Source organism: Leptopilina boulardi, unplaced genomic scaffold, assembly GCF_019393585.1.
Source record: "Leptopilina boulardi isolate dan_hultmark-lab unplaced genomic scaffold, ZJU_Lbou_2.1 LbouV2_393, whole genome shotgun sequence".
NCBI classification, from domain to species: Eukaryota; Metazoa; Arthropoda; class Insecta; order Hymenoptera; family Figitidae; genus Leptopilina; species Leptopilina boulardi.
The window spans coordinates 2045502-2066057 of NW_026137966.1; the positions used below are offsets into that span (position 1 = coordinate 2045502).

Genomic DNA, 20556 nt, shown 5'->3' on the forward strand with positions numbered 1-20556 from the left:
AGAAAGTCCTTAAAAGCCGTGGCAACAATGTATATGTAAAATGGCTTGGATTTGACAACTCACACAATAGTTGGATAAAAAAATCTGATATGTAATATATATATAAAAATAGTTAAAATAAAGTTAAAATAAAGTTAAAAATAGTTAAAGATAAGTTAAAATAAAGTTAAATATAGTTAAAAAAAGTTAAAAATAGTTAAAGATAAGTTAAAAATAGTTAAAATAAAGTTAAATATAGTTAAAATAAAGTTAAATATAGTTAAAAAAAGTTAAAAATAGTTAAAATAAAGTTAAAAATAGTTAAAATAAAGTTAAAAATGTAACTAGATTAAGGTTCTAATAAATAAACATAATATAAAATGTACAGTATCTTTTATTAAAACACCTTTATCTTCCCAAATCATCATCATCATCATCATTATCATCTATTTACAATTCCATAGCTTCATCGTTAATTTGTCTAATTTTACAATGTCCCCATGCAAGGGTATCTGTACTATTATCTAACAAAAATCTTTTATCATCGTAAGGACTTAAAGCTACTTTTGTTTGTTTTAAAGTTTGAACATTGTGAAGTTTCGATCTGATACAATATTGAGTTCGCGATTGCATTTTAACATTTCGTAAACAATACGTGTAGTCATCAAAGGTAATAGTTTTCTTTACAACTGCGGATTTCACACCTTTTGCTTTTTTAATAAAATCTTGATCTTCCACTCGCACACTGTACATTTTACTCCGCAAGCCAACAAATTCAGTTACAATTTTCCCGCTGCACTCATCTTTCATAAGTCCTAAAATTTTTTTGTTGGCTTGCGGAATATTGTACACATTATTTACTGGATAATCCGAAGTATCGAATTTGTGAATATCTTCTTTCATGTCTCTATAAATATTAGAGCATTTGATTTCATAAATAAGGCTATCGGTGTCGGTGTACAACAGTTTTAAATTTTTTCCATCATACTTTTTTAGCATGTAATCGTAATGAAAGTTGTAAATTAAAGTTTTTGACACATCCAAAACAGTCAAACCAACATAAAGTGGTTTGTTCATCAAAACTTCCATTTTTCTAAGCTCCACAGCAACCAAGTTCTCGTTAAAAATGGCCCTGCTGTGGAAATTAGGTTTCGCAATGAATGCTTCAGCTCCATATCTACCCTGCCACTTTGTCACAAGTTTTATATCAACATGTTTTCGCACGTTCTCCATTGTTTTGCCAAATACCGCGTTGTTCATTAATTTAAACAAGTTTTTTTCAAACTCATTATTAGCATTAGTTCGTTGAGTTGTATTAAAATCAATGTAATTTTTTAACCACATGGCTTGCTGAAATTTTAAAACGCGATGAATTTGAATTAATACTAGGCCGTTGGCTACAGCTTGCTTCAAAGCACGGTAATGGAGAACATGCTTTCGCTTCGGTAGAAGGGTAGTTAGAAGCTTCGGCTCTTTTGACCCTGGTGGCTTTGAGCGTTCAGGACAAAACGGAAAATCACTATGTTTTTCATGAAGTTCTTCCGGATAATCTAAGTCGACTTCCAAAATGTAACCTATTGGCCCATCATCTGGAACGTTAAAATCAAAAGAATTGTCAATATTTTCTTCCCACTCAAAGCCACCATATGGAAGTGATTGAATCATGGCCCAACCATACAAGTTATTTGCGTCAAAGTATACGATGTAAGATGTTTCCTCATTTTCATTATATTCTTCCATGTAAGGATTATTTGCTTTTGCGTACCGATTGGTACATTGACTTATTCCACCTCTAATTCCACGTTCAACAAACATCACCATATCAATGTCTGTGAGGAGTTCCAATTTTATATTCGTATACTTTAACATAGCATCCCATGTTAAACCTGGTGTTGTATAATAATGCGCTGCATCAAGACCGTATGCGAGTAAACACTGATTTCGGAAATTTTCGAAAATATCTGCAAGTAACAGTACATCTGTTTGCATATACAAATACACGTAGTCGCCGAGATTTTGACAATTGAATTCGGTCCACACTTTCTGCGCATGTGCATAATCTTCGTCGGAAACATTTGAATCATTTAACGTACTATAAAATTTTTCTTTTGGTGGTAATTGAGTCTCTTCAAGTTTTTCCCGTGAATCAATATATTCGTAAGGAAAAACTCCTTTACGAGTTAACAATTTAATTTTATCGTTGCTGTAATTAAAAAATACTGAACTTACAATTTTGTATTCATCGAGGTAGGACGCTAATTTGTCCAATGATGATGCCATAAATTTAAATGAATCAATAAAGCGAAATTTTATAACACTATCCTTAATATTTTTTGTAAAACTGATATACTTCTCTTTATTTATGGGAAGCAGATCAACTTTGCCTTCAAATTCCGTAGCAATAGATTCAATTATGAAATGCGCGTCATAACCACTCAGGTTATGAAAAACAACAGGTATAACCTGTGATTCGTGATAATTAATGTTGCACTCTTGATGCGCGGGCCCACGATACTTCCCTGTTAGATGACAGTGGTCTCTTACTTTTACATCCCCATACTTGATTTTCTTTCTACAAATATGACATGTATTTACATTTCTAAAATCAACCAGTTCTTGTCGACTTAGCACTTTCATTGGAATAGGGTTTTTAAATCTCATATTAAGATTATCTGATAAATTCTTTAACTCCTTTGAAAACCACTTTGCAGGATTCTCCTCATCTATTGGAGATGCTTTGTACATGGACAATGAGTCATCAAAACCACACTTCAAGTAGTAACCAATACTGAGCGTTTTATGATTTTGGAAAACCTCAGTATTATTGATCTCTTGTGGTATATCAGCAGGAATTAATAAACTCTCACAATCCGCATAAATAATAAAAGGAACACGCTCCTTGTTCTGGAAATTTTTAAATTCAACAAAATTTTTTCCTTCTTCCGGTAGCCTAATTCTTGTCTCGTTCATTTTTCTACAATTTTCTTCATGGCTTGTAAGCTTTTGTTCATTAAGAAAATAGTGTAAACAGCGATCACATATGTACTTTTTATTTTTCTGCTTTGATAAATCCGAACTTACTAGTCTCGATAAGTCCTTTATCCAGACATAATGGTAGTTGAATGAAATGATAGTTACATTATCAGACTCCCTCTCTTCATCATCAATAAGATTTTCATCTATGTAGTGGTCTTCAATTAGTAACATATTTACATGAGTAAACTTTTTTTGAGATGAAAGATGTAGAGGTGAAACGGTAAACTTTTTATCTCTTTTGCTAAGACCGTATACATTTACTGAAATGTTGTTCAGAGCCTCAAATTTAGAAATATCTTTAAGTGCGACAGGAAATTTAATTCCAGTAAAATTAAGCGTTTCTTCATACTGTCTGTATTTTGAAACGCGGTCAGCATCTCTCAAAGGTGGGTATAAAGCTGATAGTATTGCCCATTTAAAACACTGATTATCTATGTTTTGCACATTAATACAGGCTTTTTTACGTTTTATTGGAAGTGGTAAGTCAATGTAAGAACTTGCGCGCATAGGGTTGTACTTGTTAATGTTAACCTCTAATCTTTGAATCGAATCAAGTTTCCAATTAGAATCTTTCTCTTGGAACTCTTCAATTCTTCTCAAAGTAACTTGTTTAACATTAACATTATACCAGTCATCTAACGGGGTTGTATTTAAGATTTCAGCAGTTTTTGCGGTAAATGTTTTTAAATCAGATATTTCTTCTCTACCATCTATTGAATCTTTTTTGAATTTTGCACCTAACACGGTATATACTTTTATTGGACCAAATTTGTTTAAAGCTTTTTCAATATTAATCTGAAATAAAACAAAAGCATCATCAAGGAACTCATTAATGTCCTTGTAATCTACATTAATGATAGCACTACTTTGTAATCGACCCTCAAAAGCCTCATCAAAATTCACCCACTTTATTCTGTCATTCATTTGCACTCCTGCACCACGCTTCATTAACGCATCAAAATTGCAACGCAAGTATTCAAGCTTTTGGCATAAATTTAGATATCTCGATTTTTGATGTGGGAAAAAATCAAATTTACGCGAAAATGTTCTCATTACATTTTTATAACGTTGACACTTGTTTTGCCATTCAAATGCGTTAACAAATCTATCATCTCCAGTCTTTCCCATAGTGGAGATGAGTTGATTTTCCGCGATTTTTATAAAATTGTCACATTCTTGGCAAACTTCATTGAATTCATTTACCTGAATTCGTTTCCGTGATTTTTTTGGAGAATTAACCTTTGGCATTTTTTTTTACAAACGAAGAATCTTAATTCTAAACCTTAAAACGTATAACGAAAACCCTAAGACTAAGAAAAAAAGAGATACAATATATACACTTAAACCTAAAACAAAAGAACAAACCTGAAACAAAAGAACAAACCTGAAACAAAAGAACAAACCTGAAACAGAAGAAAATCTGAAACAAAAAAAATAAGAAAAAAAAACTGAAACAGACAAAATAAAACAGAAGAAAAAAACTGAAATAAAAGTATTAAAAAGTGTGGAAAAATCTTCTTGAACTGCTACTCTTCTCTATAGACGATCTATGCTGTACCTGTGAACACAAGATAATGCTGCTGGTGGCTTGCGCTGCCCGCCTTATACCCTGTTCCCCACTATGGCGCACCCCACCTCAACCGCTCCCCACTATGGCGCACCCCACCTCAGCCGCTCCCCACTACCTAACAGCCGCGCGCAACTAAACACACCCATCCCTGCGCGCTCCGCTGACAGGCGCGTAAAGCCTGGGGATTCCCCGAACTAACTGAATGAAATGAAGTGTTGATAGATCAGGGTGCAACTACTTCCAAGCAAATTTAAATAAAGACGCCATCATTGGCGCTAAAATTTAAAACGCCCCACTTCCAATACACCTTTTTAAGTTTATAATTTTTAAGTGAGGCCATCTATTGACGGCAACAGGTAATAATTCGGTAGGTAAAATTTGCGAGATATTTAAAAATTATACAAATTCCAAGCAATTTTAAATTGGCTGCCAAAATAAAGTGGTGCCATATACCGGTGACAATGAGAATTAAGACGGCCGGTATAAAAGAACACAATATTGCAAGGCAGGTAAAAATGGTTGAGAAAAAAATTACCAAATTCGAAGCAATTTTAAATTGGCCGCCAAAAAAAAGTGGCGCCATCTAGCGGTGGCAACGAGAATTAAAACGATCGGTAAAGAAGAACACAGTATTGCAACGCAGGTAAAAATGTGTGAGAAAAAAAAATTACCACATTGCAAGCCAGTTTAAATTGGCCGCCAAAATAAAGTGGCGCCATCTAGCGGTGAAAATTAGAACTACACCACATTGCAACGCAGGTAAAAATGTGTGAGAAAAAAAATTACCACATTGCAAGCCAGTTTAAATTGGCCGCCAAAATAAAGTGGCGCCATCTAGCGGTGAAAATTAGAACTACACCACATTGCAACGCAGGTAAAAAATGTCGGTAAAACAGATTCCTACTTTACCGACCTCGGTCGGTAACTGCGCTAGAACCCGTGTTGCTATACTACTAAATTTGTTAATAATTTCTTTCAATAAACTTCAAAAATCTCGAAAAATATAAATTTAAACATCTCTCACAATTTTAATTATTTTTTATTGACGATTTTTGCATAAGTTTTTTTCATAATTCTGAACAATCAGGCGCGTGGATTTTAAAAAATGTAAATTTTTTTAAAAAATGAAAAATTTAAAAAAAAAAAAATTGTAAAATAGTTAAAAATTTTTTTTTTTTCACAGTGGAATACGATTTTAGGTTGTAAAAAAATGTCACAAAAAAATTATTACCCCTAAAAATATTCAATTTGAATTTTTTTTAGTTTTAGTGTTAATTCCTTAAAAAACAACTCCTTCCACAATTTTCGTTATTTTTCATTGTCAAATTTTTTATACGATTTTTTCATGATTATGAACAATCAATCGCATGGATTTTAAAAAATTTTAATTTTTTCAAAAAATAAATGTTCTAAAATGGCCAAAAAATTTTTTTTTCAATTTTAATAATATATATTAATATATTAATTTTGGGTCCTAAATTATGAAAGAAAAAAAATTGACACCCTTTAACAATAATAATTTTAATAGGCTGAAATTTCACCAGTGCCTCTCATTAAAAGAAAATTTCTTCGATTCAAAGAAAGTTTTTTTGATGGAAAAAAATTTGTGTATTAAATCAAAGAAATTTCTGCATTGTCATATGGTCAAAGAAACATTTCTTTGAATTTAAGGCCATGTGGGAAAGTCCCACGTGACGAAGATACATTAGATCACTATTTATTGCTTTATTTTTATTATTTTTCCGTAAAATTATAGTTAATGAGGAGGACAGCGCAATTAATTGAACCCTTCTCTATCATCCCTCAAAATTTCAGCTAAAAATTTATTTTTATTTCCAAGGATACTTGGAAGTACCAAAAAGTGTATTCTTCTCAAATGGCCAAATTTCTATGAAACGAAAATAATTTTTTTAACAAAGATGAGTTGTTTGAAAAAAAATTTATTTATATTAAATAAAAATTTGTCAAAGAAATTGATTTTTTGAATTAAAGAAATCTTTATTCTGGAGGTATGTTAAAAAAATATCTGGGATGTATCATCCACAATTAATGCCTTCTTGGGATATTATTAAAAAAATTATACAAAAAATATATTTATTTCCTCAAAACAATCATATGTACAGGAATTGTTAAAACAGTGGAAATTGCTTGGTATTTCTGACAATTACAATGAAATATTGTGGATGTCACTGGGATTGCCTTTAGCGTCACTCTCACATTTCCAAGATGGATTAACGATTATTCAAAGTGAAGCTGACAAAGTTGCTCATGAAGTTCCACTTGTTAACAATTACATGACGTATTTAAGGAGAAAATGGATACCATTATCAGAATCTGTGAACTCATTTTATTGTACTGAACGAATGGATCCGTTTGCAGAAACGCTTTTTAATACACTAATTGCATCATTCCTGCAAGTGTCGGACCCAACAATCATGAAGTACATCAGTGAGTTTAAACATTGACCACATTGACTAAACCAGGATTGTTGCGCTTTTCCATTATGAAAATCCCCTAACTTTTCCAGGCCAAATAATGATATTTTTCCAAGTTTTTTAGAAATTATTTTTCATAAAAAAAGAAAAAAAATTCATAGAAAAATATTAGAAGTAATATTTATTAATTATTTTTCATTTGGTCATCCAAAAAATGGCTTGCATTTCTGAAATCATTACATTACATTTTTTTGATCCATTAATAAAAATTTTTTTTTCATTAATTCATTAGTAAAATTTAACCAACTAATAGAAAAAAGTCAATCACTGATACAAATTAGTTAAAAATTGAACATTTCTCAGGTTTCAGAAACAAATTCCCTGACTTTTCTAGGTTTTTTCAAGGTTAAAAAAATGAAATTAAATATTTCTGTAATATTGAAATTAAAATAGAGGTGTGCGTTTAATCAACCCAAAAGAGTTATATATCTTTCGATTATTCTAACATAAGAGTTCCAATAATTCAGATAAATACAATTGAATAAATTGAAGATATCTGTAACTATAGCCGAGAAATTTTTTTTTTATTTTTCAAGTTTTATAAAGTAAAATAAATGAAATTCCAGGAATTCACAAAAATTTCCTGTTTTTGTCAGAATTTTTTACGAATTCCAATTGTCATTTTCAATCTTTCATAAAAATTTGAATAAGTTCAAAAATAATTAACGTTTTTTCATGTTCTTAGGTTTATATTTTAAAGGTACTCTTTATACAGAATGAGAAACATTAACAGGTAACTTTTTCTTGAAAAATACAAGTTGTCAAAATTATACTAAAAAATTTAAAAATTTGGAAAAATTTTTTTATGTTGATAGCAATTTTGTAAAATATATAAAACTTGATATTATTTGGATTTATTTAAGAAAAATACATAAAGTAAATTTATTAGAATTTTAAAAATCATTTTACTGATAAAATAATTCTAAGAACGTGAAGAAGCGTTTATTATTTTAGAACTTAATCAAATTCTTATGCAACATTGAAAATGACACTTTTTTTAGAAATATCTAAATAAAATTTTGACAAAATGATTTTTTTAAGTTTTATTCTTCCGATTAACTTTAAAAAAAATTAACAAAAAATTGTTAGTTTCCATGAATTTTATATTTTAAGATGTTTTACATTCATAAAAAATGGATGATCCCTCATATTTTAATTGGTTGTGTATTTATAAAGAATAAATTGGAAATTTGTCAATGATTAATAAAATAATTAGATATTTATACGAAAAATATATGTGTAAAATTAACCTTGAAATTTCTGAAACTAGTCCTGGAAAACCTGAAAATGTCATTGAATTTTAAAATCAGATTTTTGTACCAACCCTGATTACAACATAGCGTAATTTTATTTTTTATTTTTACAAGTACTCGATAAGCTGATTAAGAAAGAAGATCAGAAGCTAGAGAGAGTAATTAATGGGGAAAAAAATTGAGACAAAGTAGGAATTCGCGTTGGAGCATGGACAAAGATTTCATTAAAAATCAACAAGAGAAACTTACAGTAAACAAGTAAAAAAAATTGTTAATCAATAATTATCGGATTGATGACGATTAAAACTAAGCTACTGATTTATATGAGCCCTAAGAGCAACCGGATATTCAGGATATCCTGTGGACGTCGTAGGGATACCCGGAAATTAGGATATCCATAGGATGTCCCACGAATATCCGTGGATATCCTGAAGACATCCTAAAGATATTCTAATTTCCGGATATGAATATGACATTCGTAGGATATCCTAGAACATCCATTGTTGTTAGGGAGTATTTTATTATCAGTTTTATTATTTATTTCATTAACTAAGAGAAACATTTTTATAACTAGTGTGAATTAGTAGCGCAGTGTCACTAATGAATTTAATAATCTTTTATTGATTTAAATTTAGAAGTGATAGTTAGCGCACAAATTTTTTAAAATATTTTAGAACTTTTTATATAAAAAATAATAAATATTTATAAATTCAAATTTAGATTGTCTTTGAAAGGATTCTTACAAACTGTAATTAATTCTAATCGACGCTTAGCTTATGACAATATATTATATCAAATGTGTACGTAAGAAAACAAAATTAAATTTAGTAATATGTATATTTTTATTATTATTACCTATATACATATGTAATTATATGTAAAAAATTTTAGACTCAGAAAATGAGAGTGAACTTTTGTTGGAAACCTCTATGATGGAAAAGAACAAAAATACAGAAGGTCATAAAAAATTCGCATATAAAAACTCAAAAAACATTAATGGAACTAAAGTAAACCGATTAGCACAACTTGATAATAAATTAACAACTCCATATTTTTTCTAGAAACTGTATCTGATAAATTGCGCAGGGACGTGGGTCGGGGCGTAACGCCGCAGCCAGATAACTCGAATCAAAATTCAAATCTTTCTACACCAGGTAATAAAAATTCAGATCGATAATTTTTTAAGCAATTTTTTTAAAATAAGATAATGAAAATCTGATTAAATTATAGATTTTCACGAATTTCTGTTCAATGAACATGGCCTTGAAGAGGAGTTCCTTTCGAAAGGTAATGTATACATCATGTGGAAATTAAAAATTATTTGTGCATTTCAAAATTTAACATTAAAATAATAATTTTTTATAGAGTCATCTTTCTTAATTGATGGTTTTCTTGGCATTGAATTAGATTTAACAGGTATTTTATATAAATATAGCCTCTGAATATAAAAACAATAAAATTAAAATAAAATTTAAATAATAATATTAAAAATAATATATAAACAATAAAAATAAAATACAAAATAATAATAATAAACCAATAATAATAATAACACAAGTACATAAAAAATTTTTTTAGCCGAGATACCACACTACTATATTTTCATGTATTTTTCCACTGAATTAAAATCTGCTGTGAAAATTTTCAAATTGACTCAAATTTTTGAGACAATGTCAAAAACTGCCCAAGAAAAATATGAAACAAAAAAAAATATGTTTCGCCTTTATTTCGTGTTTCTGAGTAGTTTTTCGAAATTATCTGTAAAATTGGACACAATCTGACAATTCTGTTTTGAATTTTAATTCAAGGGAAAACACAAAAATATATTAGTCTATTTTTTTGGCCAAACAAATTTTTTTTAGATCAATAAAACTTTATAAAATGGGGGTTCTATAATTTCTTTCTTAAAAAAATAATACTTACATATTTGGACAAATATTTCAGAGGAAACAAGATTAACGACAATCGGCACTAACGAGAGCAGCCAAAAACATTGCGAAAATAACGATAACAGCGAAATTGAGAAAAACAACGAAAACAATCACGATATAAATAAGTGTAATAATAACAGAGAGGCAGAATCAAAATTAAATGTAGAAAGTGAGAAGGAGAACAGCCAAGAAATTTCAGGTGATTTGTATGGTGATTTGTATAAATGTATAAAAATTACAATATTAAAGTGTGAAACGCACAGTAAAAACCTGTGACTCAAAATGATCCGCATGCGGTTCATTTTGATACGCAGCAAAAATGAGCCAGTTAGGTGGCGCCATTAGCCCATGTTTGTTGCGTATCAAAATGAGCCTCATGCGTATCATTTTGAATCGCAGCTTTTTACAGTGAAGATACAAATAATTCAGTAACTAAAATTTAACTAAAATACTTACTTGAATTATTAATTTAGATAAAACAACACCGGGAACGAGCGGCACCAACGAGGAAAACAGAAAGAAGTCCGAAAAAAGGGAAATGTTAAGTCCAACGCAGGGGCAAAAAACACACCTGAAAATAAAATGAAAAAAAGAGGTCGACCATTCTCGAAGTCCAACAGCGTCAAGCCGTCAGAAAAAGGGAAAATGACAAAAACACGATCGATAAAAAAAGTAAAAAAAGATAAACAGGATCAAGCACCTCCCCCAAAACGGAGACGTAGAACAAAAAAGAATTAAATTTTGTTGATTCCCAGCATTATTTAAGAACTAATTATATTGGCTACTTGTTCAGTGATTACAGACATTTTTTATTATGGATTTTTCCGTCTGTTCCTAATTAATACTTCACTACTTTTGTAAGCTACAATAATTAATAAAAATAAAATGATATACATTCCTGTCAACCAAAAATTAATTTTAATAATTTCCAAAATTTTATATTACTCATTTATTGAGTTACGTTAATTCATTTATTCAAACTATTAAATTGGTCAGGTAACACTATTTATAATTTATAAAAACTGAGTTTAACTTCCTGTTCATTAATTAAATAACACAATTACTATAAATAAAAAAAATGGTATGTTGAAATAAAAAATTGATTTAATTTTGGGGAATTCCTTCGTGAAGAATCGATCACTGTTGAGGAAGACATTAATTTAATTTTAAACAGTTTCTTTACATAGAATTAGTCTGTGGGTATAGAAAAATACTTGAATTAAATTTTGGAGAGTTTATGAGTGTAGAGTCAAAGTGTAAAAACATAAAAAGTGGATCAAAAAATTTTAGTTTTTATTCAAGATTGGAGAATCCTTTCGTGTAGAATCAGTCAGTGGAGAATAAAAAAAATTGAATTAAGTTTTGGAGAGCTTACTCGTGTAGTCGATTTCTGGAGAGATAAAAAGAGGAACTAAAAATTTAAGATTTTATTAAAGATTGGCCAATCCTTACGTGTAGAATCAGTCGATGGAGAGTAAAAAAAATTCAAATAGGTTTTGGAGAGGTTTATTCGTGTAGAATCGATGTTTGAAAAGATAAGAAAAGGATCACAAAATTTTAGTTTTTATTCAAGATTGGAGAATCATTTCGTGTAGAATCAGTCAGTGGAAAGTAAAAAAAATTCAAGTAAATTTTGGAGAGTTTGCTCGTGTAGAGTCGATTTGTGGAGAGATAAAAAGTGGATCAAAAAATTTTAGTTTTTATTCAAGATTGGAGAATCCTTTCGTGTAGAATCAATCAGTGGAGAATAAAAAAAATTGAATTAAGTTTTGGAGAGTTTAATCGTGTAGAGTCGATTTGTGGAGAGATAAAAGTAGAATTAAAACTTTAAGTTTTTATTCAAGATTGGAGAATCCTTTCGTGTAGAATCAGTTAGTGCATTATAAAAAAAATTGAATTAAGTTTTGGAGAGTTTGCTCGTGTAGAGTCGATTTGTGGAGAGATAAAAAGTGGATCAAAAAATTTTCGTTTTCATTCAAGATTGGAGAATCCTTTTGTGTAGAATCAGTCAGTGGAGAATAAAAAAAATTGAATTAAGTTTTGGAGAGTTTACTCATGTAGAGTCGATTTGTGGAGAGAAAAAAAGTTGGAACTAGAACTTTAAATTTTTATTCAAGATTGGTGAATCCTTTCGTGTAGAATCAGTCAATGGAGAGTAAAAAAAATTGAAATAAATTTTGGAGAGTTTATTCGTGTAGAGTCGATTTATGGAGTGATAAAAAGTGTATCAAAAAATTTTCGTTTTTATTCACGATTGGAGAATCATTTCGTATAGAATCAGTCAGTGGAAAGTAAAAAAAATTCAAGTTAATTTTGGAGAGTTTGCTCGTGTAGAGTCGATTTGTGGAGAGATAAAAAGTGGATCAAAAAATTTTAGTTTTTATTCAAGATTGGAGAATCCTTTCGTGTAGAATCAGTCAGTGGAGAATAAAAAAAATTGAATTAAGTTTTGGAGAGTTTAATCGTGTAGAGTCGATTTGTGGAGAGATAAAAGTAGAATTAAAACTTTAAGTTTTTATTCAAGATTGGAGAATCCTTTCGTGTAGAATCAGTTAGTGCATTATAAAAAAAATTGAATTAAGTTTTGGAGAGTTTATTCGTGTAGAATCGATGTTTGAAGAGATAAAAAATGGATCAAAAAATTTTCGTTTTTATTCAAGATTGGAGAATCATTTCGTGTAGAATCAGTCAGTGGAAAGTAAAAAAAATTCAAGTAAATTTTGGAGAGTTTGCTCGTGTAGAGTCGATTTGTGGAGAGATAAAAAGTAGATCAAAAAATTTTAGTTTTTATTCAAGATTGGAGAATCCTTTCGTGTAGAATCAGTCAGTGGAAAATTAAAAAAAATTGAATTAAGTTTTGGAGAGTTTAATCGTGTAGAGTCGATTTGTGGAGAGATAAAAGTGGAATTAAAACTTTAAGTTTTTATTCAAGATTGGAGAATCCTTTCGTGTAGAATCAGTCAGTGGAGAGTAAAAAAAATTGAATTAAGTTTTGGAGAGTTTATTCGTGTAGAATCGATTTGTGGAGAGATAAAAAATGGATCAAATAATTTTCGTTTTTATTCAAGATTCGAGAATCATTTCGTGTAGAATCAGTCAGTGGAGAATAAAAAAAATTGAATTAAGTTTTGGAGAGTTTATTCGTGTACAGTTGATTTGTGGAGAGATAAAAAGTGGAACTAAAACTTCAAGTTTTTATTAAAGATTGGCGAATCCTATCGTGTAGAATCAGTCAGTGGAGAGTACAAAAAATTGAAATAGATTTTGGCGAGTTTATTCGTGTAGAATCGATGTTTGAAGAGATAAAAAATGGATGAAAAAATTTTTGTTTTTATTCAAGATTGAAGAATCCTTTCGTGTAGAATCAGTCGGTGAAGAGTAAAAAAAATGGAATTAAGTTTTGGAGAGTTTAATCGTGTAGAGTCGATTTGTGGAGAGATAAAAGTGGAATTAAAACTTTAAGTTTTTATTCAAGATTGGAGAATCCTTTCGTGTAGAATCAGTCGGTGAAGAGTAAAAAAAATGGAATTAAGTTTTGGAGAGTTTATTCGTGTAGAATCGATTTGTGGAGAGATAAAAAATGGATCAAATAATTTTCGTTTTTATTCAAGATTGGAGAATCATTTCATGTAGAATCAGTCAGTGGAGAATAAAAAAATTGAATTAAGTTTTGGAGAGTTTACTCATGTAGAGTCGATTTGTGGAGAGATAAAAAGTTGGAACTAGAACTTTAAATTTTTATTCAAGATTGGTGAATCCTTTCGTGTAGAATCAGTCAATGGAGAGTAAAAAAAATTGAAATAAATTTTGGAGAGTTTACTCATGTAGAGTCGATTTGTGGAGAGATAAAAGTGGATCAAAAAATTTTCGTTTTTATTCAAGATTGGAGAATCATTTCGTGTAGAATCAGTCAGTGGAAAGTAAAAAAAATTCAAATAAATTTTGGAGAGTTTGCTCGTGTAGAGTCGATTTGTGGAGAGATAAAAAGTGGATCAAAAAATTTTAGTTTTTATTCAAGATTGGAGAATCCTTTCGTGTAGAATCAGTCAGTGGAGAATAAAAAAAATTGAATTAAGTCTTGGAGAGTTTATTCGTGTACAGTCGATTTATGGAGAGATAAAAAGTGGAACTAAAACTTCAAGTTTTTATTGAAGATTGGCGAATCCTATCGTGTAGAATCAGTCAGTGGAGAGTAAAAAAAATTGAAATACATTTTGGCGAGTTTATTCGTGTAGAATCGATGTTTGAAGAGATAAAAAATGGATGAAAAATTTTTTTTTTTATTCAAGATTGGAGAATCCTTTCGTGTAGAATCAGTCAGTGGAGAGTAAAAAAAATTGAATTAAGTTTTGGAGAGTTTATTCGTGTAGAATCGATTTGTGGAGAGATAAAAAATGGATCAAATAATTTTCGTTTTTATTCAAGATTGGAGAATCATTTCGTGTAGAATCAGTCGGTGAAGAGTTAAAAAAATGGAATTAAGTTTTGGAGAGTTTAATCGTGTAGAGTCGATTTGTGGAGAGATAAAAGTGGAATTAAAACTTTAAGTTTTTATTCAAGATTGGAGAATCATTTCCTGTAGAATCAGTCAGTGGAGAGTAAAAAAAATTGAAATAGATTTTGGCGAGTTTATTCGTGTAGAATCGATGTTTGAAGAGATAAAAAATGGATGCAAAAATTTTTGTTTTTATTCAAGATTGAAGAATCCTTTCGTGTAGAATCAGTCGGTGAAGAGTAAAAAAAATGGAATTAAGTTTTGGAGAGTTTAATCGTGTAGAGTCGATTTGTAAAGAGATAAAAGTGTAATTAAAACTTTAAGTTTTTATTCAAGATTGGAGAATCCTCTCGTGTAGAATCAGTCAGTGGAAAATAAAAAAAATTGAATTAAGTTTTGGAGAGTTTATTCGTGTAGAATCGATTTGTGGAGAGATAAAAAGTGGATCAAAAAATTTTCGTTTTCATTCAAGATTGGAGAATCCTTTTGTGTAGAATCAGTCAGTGGAGAATAAAAAAAATTGAATTAAGTTTTGGAGAGTTTACTCATGTAGAGTCGATTTGTGGAGAGATAAAAAGTTGGAACTAGAACTTTAAATTTTTATTCAAGATTGGTGAATCCTTTCGTGTAGAATCAGTCAATGGAGAGTAAAAAAAATTGAAATAAATTTTGGAGAGTTTATTCGTGTAGAGTCGATTTCTGGAGAGATAAAAAATGGATCAAATAATTTTCGTTTTTATTCAAGATTCGAGAATCATTTCGTGTAGAATCAGTCAGTGGAGAATAAAAAAAATTGAATTAAGTTTTGGAGAGTTTATTCGTGTACAGTTGATTTGTGGAGAGATAAAAAGTGGAACTAAAACTTCAAGTTTTTATTAAAGATTGGCGAATCCTATCGTGTAGAATCAGTCAGTGGAGAGTACAAAAAATTGAAATAGATTTTGGCGAGTTTATTCGTGTAGAATCGATGTTTGAAGAGATAAAAAATGGATGAAAAAATTTTTGTTTTTATTCTAGATTGAAGAATCCTTTCGTGTAGAATCAGTCGGTGAAGAGTAAAAAAATGGAATTAAGTTTTGGAGAGTTTAATCGTGTAGAGTCGATTTGTGGAGAGATAAAAGTGGAATTAAAACTTTAAGTTTTTATTCAAGATTGGAGAATCCTTTCGTGTAGAATCTGTCGGTGAAGAGTAAAAAAAATGGAATTAAGTTTTGGAGAGTTTATTCGTGTAGAATCGATTTGTGGAGAGATAAAAAATGGATCAAATAATTTTCGTTTTTATTCGAGATTGGAGAATCCTTTCGTGTAGAATCAGTCAGTGGAGAATAAAAAAAATTGAATTAAGTTTTGGAGAGTTTAATCGTGTAGAGTCGATTTGTGGAGAGATAAAAGTGGAATTAAAACTTTAAGTTTTTATTCAAGATTGGAGAATCCTTTCGTGTAGAATCAGTCAGTGGAGAGTAAAAAAAATTGAATTAAGTTTTGGAGAGTTTATTCGTGTAGAATCGATTTGTGGAGAGATAAAAAATGGATCAAATAATTTTCGTTTTTATTCAAGATTGGAGAATCATTTCGTGTAGAATCAGTCGGTGAAGAGTAAAAAAAATGGAATTAAGTTTTGGAGAGTTTAATCGTGTAGAGTCGATTTGTGGAGAGATAAAAGTGGAATTAAAACTTTAAGTTTTTATTCAAGATTGGAGAATCATTTCGTGTAGAATCAGTCAGTGGAGAGTAAAAAAAATTGAAATAGATTTTGGCGAGTTTATTCGTGTAGAATCGATGTTTGAAGAGATAAAAAATGGATGCAAAAATTTTTGTTTTTATTCAAGATTGAAGAATCCTTTCGTGTAGAATCAGTCGGTGAAGAGTAAAAAAAATGGAATTAAGTTTTGGAGAGTTTAATCGTGTAGAGTCGATTTGTGGAGAGATAAAAATTGGATCAAATAATTTTCGTTTTTATTCAAGATTGGAGAATCATTTCGTGTAGAATCAGTCAGTGGAGAATAAAAAAAATTGAATTAAGTTTTGGAGAGTTTATTCGTGTAGAATCGATTTGTGGAGAGATAAAAAATGGATCAAATAATTTTCGTTTTTATTCAAGATTGGAGAATCATTTCGTGTAGAATCAGTCAGTGGAGAGTAAAAAAAATTGAAATACATTTTGGCGAGTTTATTCGTGTAGAATCGATGTTTGAAGAGATAAAAAATGGATGAAAAATTTTTTTTTTTATTCAAGATTGGAGAATCCTTTCGTGTAGAATCAGTCAGTGGAGAGTAAAAAAAATTGAATTAAGTTTTGGAGAGTTTATTCGTGTAGAATCGATTTGTGGAGAGATAAAAAATGGATGAAAAAATTTTTGTTTTTATTCAAGATTGAAGAATCCTTTCGTGTAGAATCAGTCGGTGAAGAGTAAAAAAAATGGAATTAAGTTTTGGAGAGTTTAATCGTGTAGAGTCGATTTGTGGAGAGATAAAAGTGGAATTAAAACTTTAAGTTTTTATTCAAGATTGGAGAATCCTTTCGTGTAGAATCAGTCGGTGAAGAGTAAAAAAAATGGAATTAAGTTTTGGAGAGTTTATTCGTGTAGAATCGATTTGTGGAGAGATAAAAAATGGATCAAATAATTTTCGTTTTTATTCAAGATTGGAGAATCATTTCATGTAGAATCAGTCAGTGGAGAATAAAAAAATTGAATTAAGTTTTGGAGAGTTTACTCATGTAGAGTCGATTTGTGGAGAGATAAAAAGTTGGAACTAGAACTTTAAATTTTTATTCAAGATTGGTGAATCCTTTCGTGTAGAATCAGTCAATGGAGAGTAAAAAAAATTGAAATAAATTTTGGAGAGTTTACTCATGTAGAGTCGATTTGTGGAGAGATAAAAGTGGATCAAAAAATTTTCGTTTTTATTCAAGATTGGAGAATCATTTCGTGTAGAATCAGTCAGTGGAAAGTAAAAAAAATTCAAATAAATTTTGGAGAGTTTGCTCGTGTAGAGTCGATTTGTGGAGAGATAAAAAGTGGATCAAAAAATTTTAGTTTTTATTCAAGATTGGAGAATCCTTTCGTGTAGAATCAGTCAGTGGAGAATAAAAAAAATTGAATTAAGTCTTGGAGAGTTTATTCGTGTACAGTCGATTTATGGAGAGATAAAAAGTGGAACTAAAACTTCAAGCTTTTTTGAAGATTGGCGAATCCTATCGTGTAGAATCAGTCAGTGGAGAGTAAAAAAAATTGAAATACATTTTGGCGAGTTTATTCGTGTAGAATCGATGTTTGAAGAGATAAAAAATGGATGAAAAATTTTTTTTTTTATTCAAGATTGGAGAATCCTTTCGTGTAGAATCAGTCAGTGGAGAGTAAAAAAAATTGAATTAAGTTTTGGAGAGTTTATTCGTGTAGAATCGATTTGTGGAGAGATAAAAAATGGATCAAATAATTTTCGTTTTTATTCAAGATTGGAGAATCATTTCGTGTAGAATCAGTCGGTGAAGAGTTAAAAAAATGGAATTAAGTTTTGGAGAGTTTAATCGTGTAGAGTCGATTTGTGGAGAGATAAAAGTGGAATTAAAACTTTAAGTTTTTATTCAAGATTGGAGAATCATTTCCTGTAGAATCAGTCAGTGGAGAGTAAAAAAAATTGAAATAGATTTTGGCGAGTTTATTCGTGTAGAATCGATGTTTGAAGAGATAAAAAATGGATGCAAAAATTTTTGTTTTTATTCAAGATTGAAGAATCCTTTCGTGTAGAATCAGTCGGTGAAGAGTAAAAAAAATGGAATTAAGTTTTGGAGAGTTTAATCGTGTAGAGTCGATTTGTAAAGAGATAAAAGTGTAATTAAAACTTTAAGTTTTTATTCAAGATTGGAGAATCCTTTCGTGTAGAATCAGTCAGTGGAAAATAAAAAAAATTGAATTAAGTTTTGGAGAGTTTATTCGTGTAGAATCGATTTGTGGAGAGATAAAAAGTGGATCAAAAAATTTTCGTTTTCATTCAAGATTGGAGAATCCTTTTGTGTAGAATCAGTCAGTGGAGAATAAAAAAAATTGAATTAAGTTTTGGAGAGTTTACTCATGTAGAGTCGATTTGTGGAGAGATAAAAAGTTGGAACTAGAACTTTAAATTTTTATTCAAGATTGGTGAATCCTTTCGTGTAGAATCAGTCAATGGAGAGTAAAAAAAATTGAAATAAATTTTGGAGAGTTTATTCGTGTAGAGTCGATTTCTGGAGAGATAAAAAATGGATCAAATAATTTTCGTTTTTATTCAAGATTCGAGAATCATTTCGTGTAGAATCAGTCAGTGGAGAATAAAAAAAATTGAATTAAGTTTTGGAGAGTTTATTCGTGTACAGTTGATTTGTGGAGAGATAAAAAGTGGAACTAAAACTTCAAGTTTTTATTAAAGATTGGCGAATCCTATCGTGTAGAATCAGTCAGTGGAGAGTACAAAAAATTGAAATAGATTTTGGCGAGTTTATTCGTGTAGAATCGATGTTTGAAGAGATAAAAAATGGATGAAAAAATTTTTGTTTTTATTCTAGATTGAAGAATCCTTTCGTGTAGAATCAGTCGGTGAAGAGTAAAAAAATGGAATTAAGTTTTGGAGAGTTTAATCGTGTAGAGTCGATTTGTGGAGAGATAAAAGTGGAATTAAAACTTTAAGTTTTTATTCAAGATTGGAGAATCCTTTCGTGTAGAATCTGTCGGTGAAGAGTAAAAAAAATGGAATTAAGTTTTGGAGAGTTTATTCGTGTAGAATCGATTTGTGGAGAGATAAAAAATGGATCAAATAATTTTCGTTTTTATTCGAGATTGGAGAATCCTTTCGTGTAGAATCAGTCAGTGGAGAATAAAAAAAATTGAATTAAGTTTTGGAGAGTTTAATCGTGTAGAGTCGATTTGTGGAGAGATAAAAGTGGAATTAAAACTTTAAGTTTTTATTCAAGATTGGAGAATCCTTTCGTGTAGAATCAGTCAGTGGAGAGTAAAAAAAATTGAATTAAGTTTTGGAGAGTTTATTCGTGTAGAATCGATTTGTGGAGAGATAAAAAATGGATCAAATAATTTTCGTTTTTATTCAAGATTGGAGAATCATTTCGTGTAGAATCAGTCGGTGAAGAGTAAAAAAAATGGAATTAAGTTTTGGAGAGTTTAATCGTGTAGAGTCGATTTGTGGAGAGATAAAAGTGGAATTAAAACTTTAAGTTTTTATTCAAGATTGGAGAATCATTTCGTGTAGAATCAGTCAGTGGAGAGTAAAAAAAATTGAAATAGATTTTGGCGAGTTTATTCGTGTAGAATCGATGTTTGAAGAGATAAAAAATGGATGCAAAAATTTTTGTTTTTATTCAAGATTGAAGAATCCTTTCGTGTAGAATCAGTCGGTGAAGAGTAAAAAAAATGGAATTAAGTTTTGGAGAGTTTAATCGTGTAGAGTCGATTTGTGGAGAGATAAAAATTGGATCAAATAATTTTCGTTTTTATTCAAGATTGGAGAATCATTTCGTGTAGAATCAGTCAGTGGAGAATAAAAAAAATTGAATTAAGTTTTGGAGAGTTTATTCGTGTAGAATCGATTTGTGGAGAGATAAAAAATGGATCAAATAATTTTCGTTTTTATTCAAGATTGGAGAATCATTTCGTGTAGAATCAGTCAGTGGAGAGTAAAAAAAATTGAAATACATTTTGGCGAGTTTATTCGTGTAGAATCGATGTTTGAAGAGATAAAAAATGGATGAAAAATTTTTTTTTTTATTCAAGATTGGAGAATCCTTTCGTGTAGAATCAGTCAGTGG

General features: G+C 29.9%; 2 protein-coding genes across 2 annotated transcripts; one reads left to right on the forward strand and one right to left on the reverse strand.

The window, feature by feature from the left end:
* Window positions 1–429: 429 nt before the first annotated feature.
* LOC127288766 (uncharacterized) lies at window positions 430–3963 on the reverse strand. The gene has a single exon (XM_051316406.1). It carries the CDS (start codon window positions 3961–3963, stop codon window positions 430–432), a length of 3534 nt encoding a protein of 1177 aa, XP_051172363.1.
* A 2805-nt stretch (window positions 3964–6768) lies between these two features.
* LOC127288767 (putative mediator of RNA polymerase II transcription subunit 29) lies at window positions 6769–10980 on the forward strand. The gene is made up of 5 exons (XM_051316407.1): window positions 6769–7033; window positions 9395–9487; window positions 9564–9620; window positions 10278–10463; window positions 10738–10980. The coding sequence occupies exons 1-5, from the start codon at window positions 6769–6771 to the stop codon at window positions 10848–10850; spliced, it is 714 nt and encodes a 237-aa protein (XP_051172364.1). The 3' UTR covers window positions 10851–10980.
* Window positions 10981–20556: the final 9576 nt, after the last annotated feature.

Coding starts and splice junctions, on each gene's coding strand:
- LOC127288766 (XM_051316406.1), bottom strand. CDS start 3,963: ATGAAGCGTGGTGCAGGAGTGCAAATGAATGACAGAATAAAGTGGGTG.
- LOC127288767 (XM_051316407.1), top strand. CDS start 6,769: ATGTCACTGGGATTGCCTTTAGCGTCACTCTCACATTTCCAAGATGGA. Junction 9,488..9,563: donor TTCAAATCTTTCTACACCAG/GTAATAAAAATT, acceptor ATTAAATTATAG/ATTTTCACGAATTTCTGTTC. Junction 9,621..10,277: donor AGAGGAGTTCCTTTCGAAAG/GTAATGTATACA, acceptor CAAATATTTCAG/AGGAAACAAGATTAACGACA.